This window comes from Propithecus coquereli, unplaced genomic scaffold, assembly GCF_000956105.1.
Source record: "Propithecus coquereli isolate 6110/MARCELLA unplaced genomic scaffold, Pcoq_1.0 Scaffold84, whole genome shotgun sequence".
NCBI classification, from domain to species: Eukaryota; Metazoa; Chordata; class Mammalia; order Primates; family Indriidae; genus Propithecus; species Propithecus coquereli.
This window is the reverse complement of record NW_012154618.1, coordinates 2,703,843-2,704,991: the sequence shown is the minus strand read 5'-3', so window position 1 is coordinate 2,704,991 and position 1,149 is coordinate 2,703,843. Positions and strand designations below refer to the sequence as shown.

Genomic DNA, 1,149 nt, shown 5'->3' with positions numbered 1-1,149 from the left:
CTAATTTGATGGAAATCTATCTTGGGTAGAACCATGTAAAATCACCTGAAACAGAAAGAGAGCCAGGTCGTTGCTGTTTTTGAACTGTGTATGAGCACCTTGTGACCTGCCAGAAATTTAGGGGGAGTTTCTTGTTGTTACAAACCTTGACAGACCTTCCACCATTTCTCATGCAGTGAACATTTAACAAACTTGTGGGTGTTGGATTAGACACTCTCTGAGGGCAGAGACTTTGTTTTCTTCGCTGCTGTGTACCCAGTCTCTGGAATGATGCCTAGAATATAGCTGGCATTCAAGAATTTGAAGGTGTTGATGGTCTAGTAACCTTGGAGCTTAAATATGCATGACTGCTCACTCGCCCCTGGGCTTAATTAAAAACTGTGTCACCTAGTGAGTATCATTTAAATATAGCACAGAAAATTGAATACCAACTTTCTGTGTTTTTTTTCTTCTCCCAGATGGCAGATGATCAAGGCCACGTTGGGAGGCAGGGAGCTGGGGATTTGGCAAATAACGACTCAGTGGACGCCAAGCCAGACCGCTCCTCATTTGTGCCATCACTTTTCAGGTATGTTTCCTTCCTTGCTGGATTGATCAGTGACCCTGGGCCACTTTGGCCTGCCACACCTCTGCCACCTCCACCCACCTATGGGAGAGGACATTGAGGGAAGGAGGTTCATGCTGTGCACGGGAGGTTTGCACAGGATCTTGCTGGCTGTCTCTGGGGACGCCAGTGTCCCCATGTGTACCTTCTTATCTCTGGGGCAAGCCCAGGAATGGGGGAAACCAAGCTGCAGGGGTCTCCTGCTCAGCAGGGTGTGTCTGGGTGCAGTTCCCAGGAATGAGGGGCTATGGAGGGAATTCGCAGGCACCTTCAGAGCAGAACCTGGGCTGCTGCTGCCAGCGGGACCAAGCTTGACTAAAACGCAGAATCCAGGGGCCAGGGGACAGGAAGTGTTAGGGTGACTCACTCCCACCCTGTGCCTTGGGAGGCACTCCACTGGCAAAGGCGGGGGGTGGGTACATCCTGTTTATTGGTTTGTATCTTTTCCTTTCTTGAGTTCATTTTTAAAATTCTAAATTTTACATTTAATAATAATGTTAATAGCTTCATTGATTAAACTCTTATATGCCTGCTCGGTATTATTG

At 47.8% G+C, this 1,149-nt stretch overlaps 1 protein-coding gene across 2 annotated transcripts in view; it reads left to right on the top strand.

Moving 5' to 3' along the window:
- CASP7 (caspase 7, apoptosis-related cysteine peptidase) overlaps positions 1-1,149 on the top strand; it is a 45,449-nt gene that overhangs the window by 13,962 nt on the left and 30,338 nt on the right. For both annotated transcript variants that reach the window (XM_012663929.1, XM_012663930.1), the window contains exon 2: positions 459-568. In XM_012663929.1, coding sequence (XP_012519383.1) covers positions 459-568 — 110 coding nt within the window. The remainder of the gene's footprint in view (positions 1-458; positions 569-1,149) is intronic.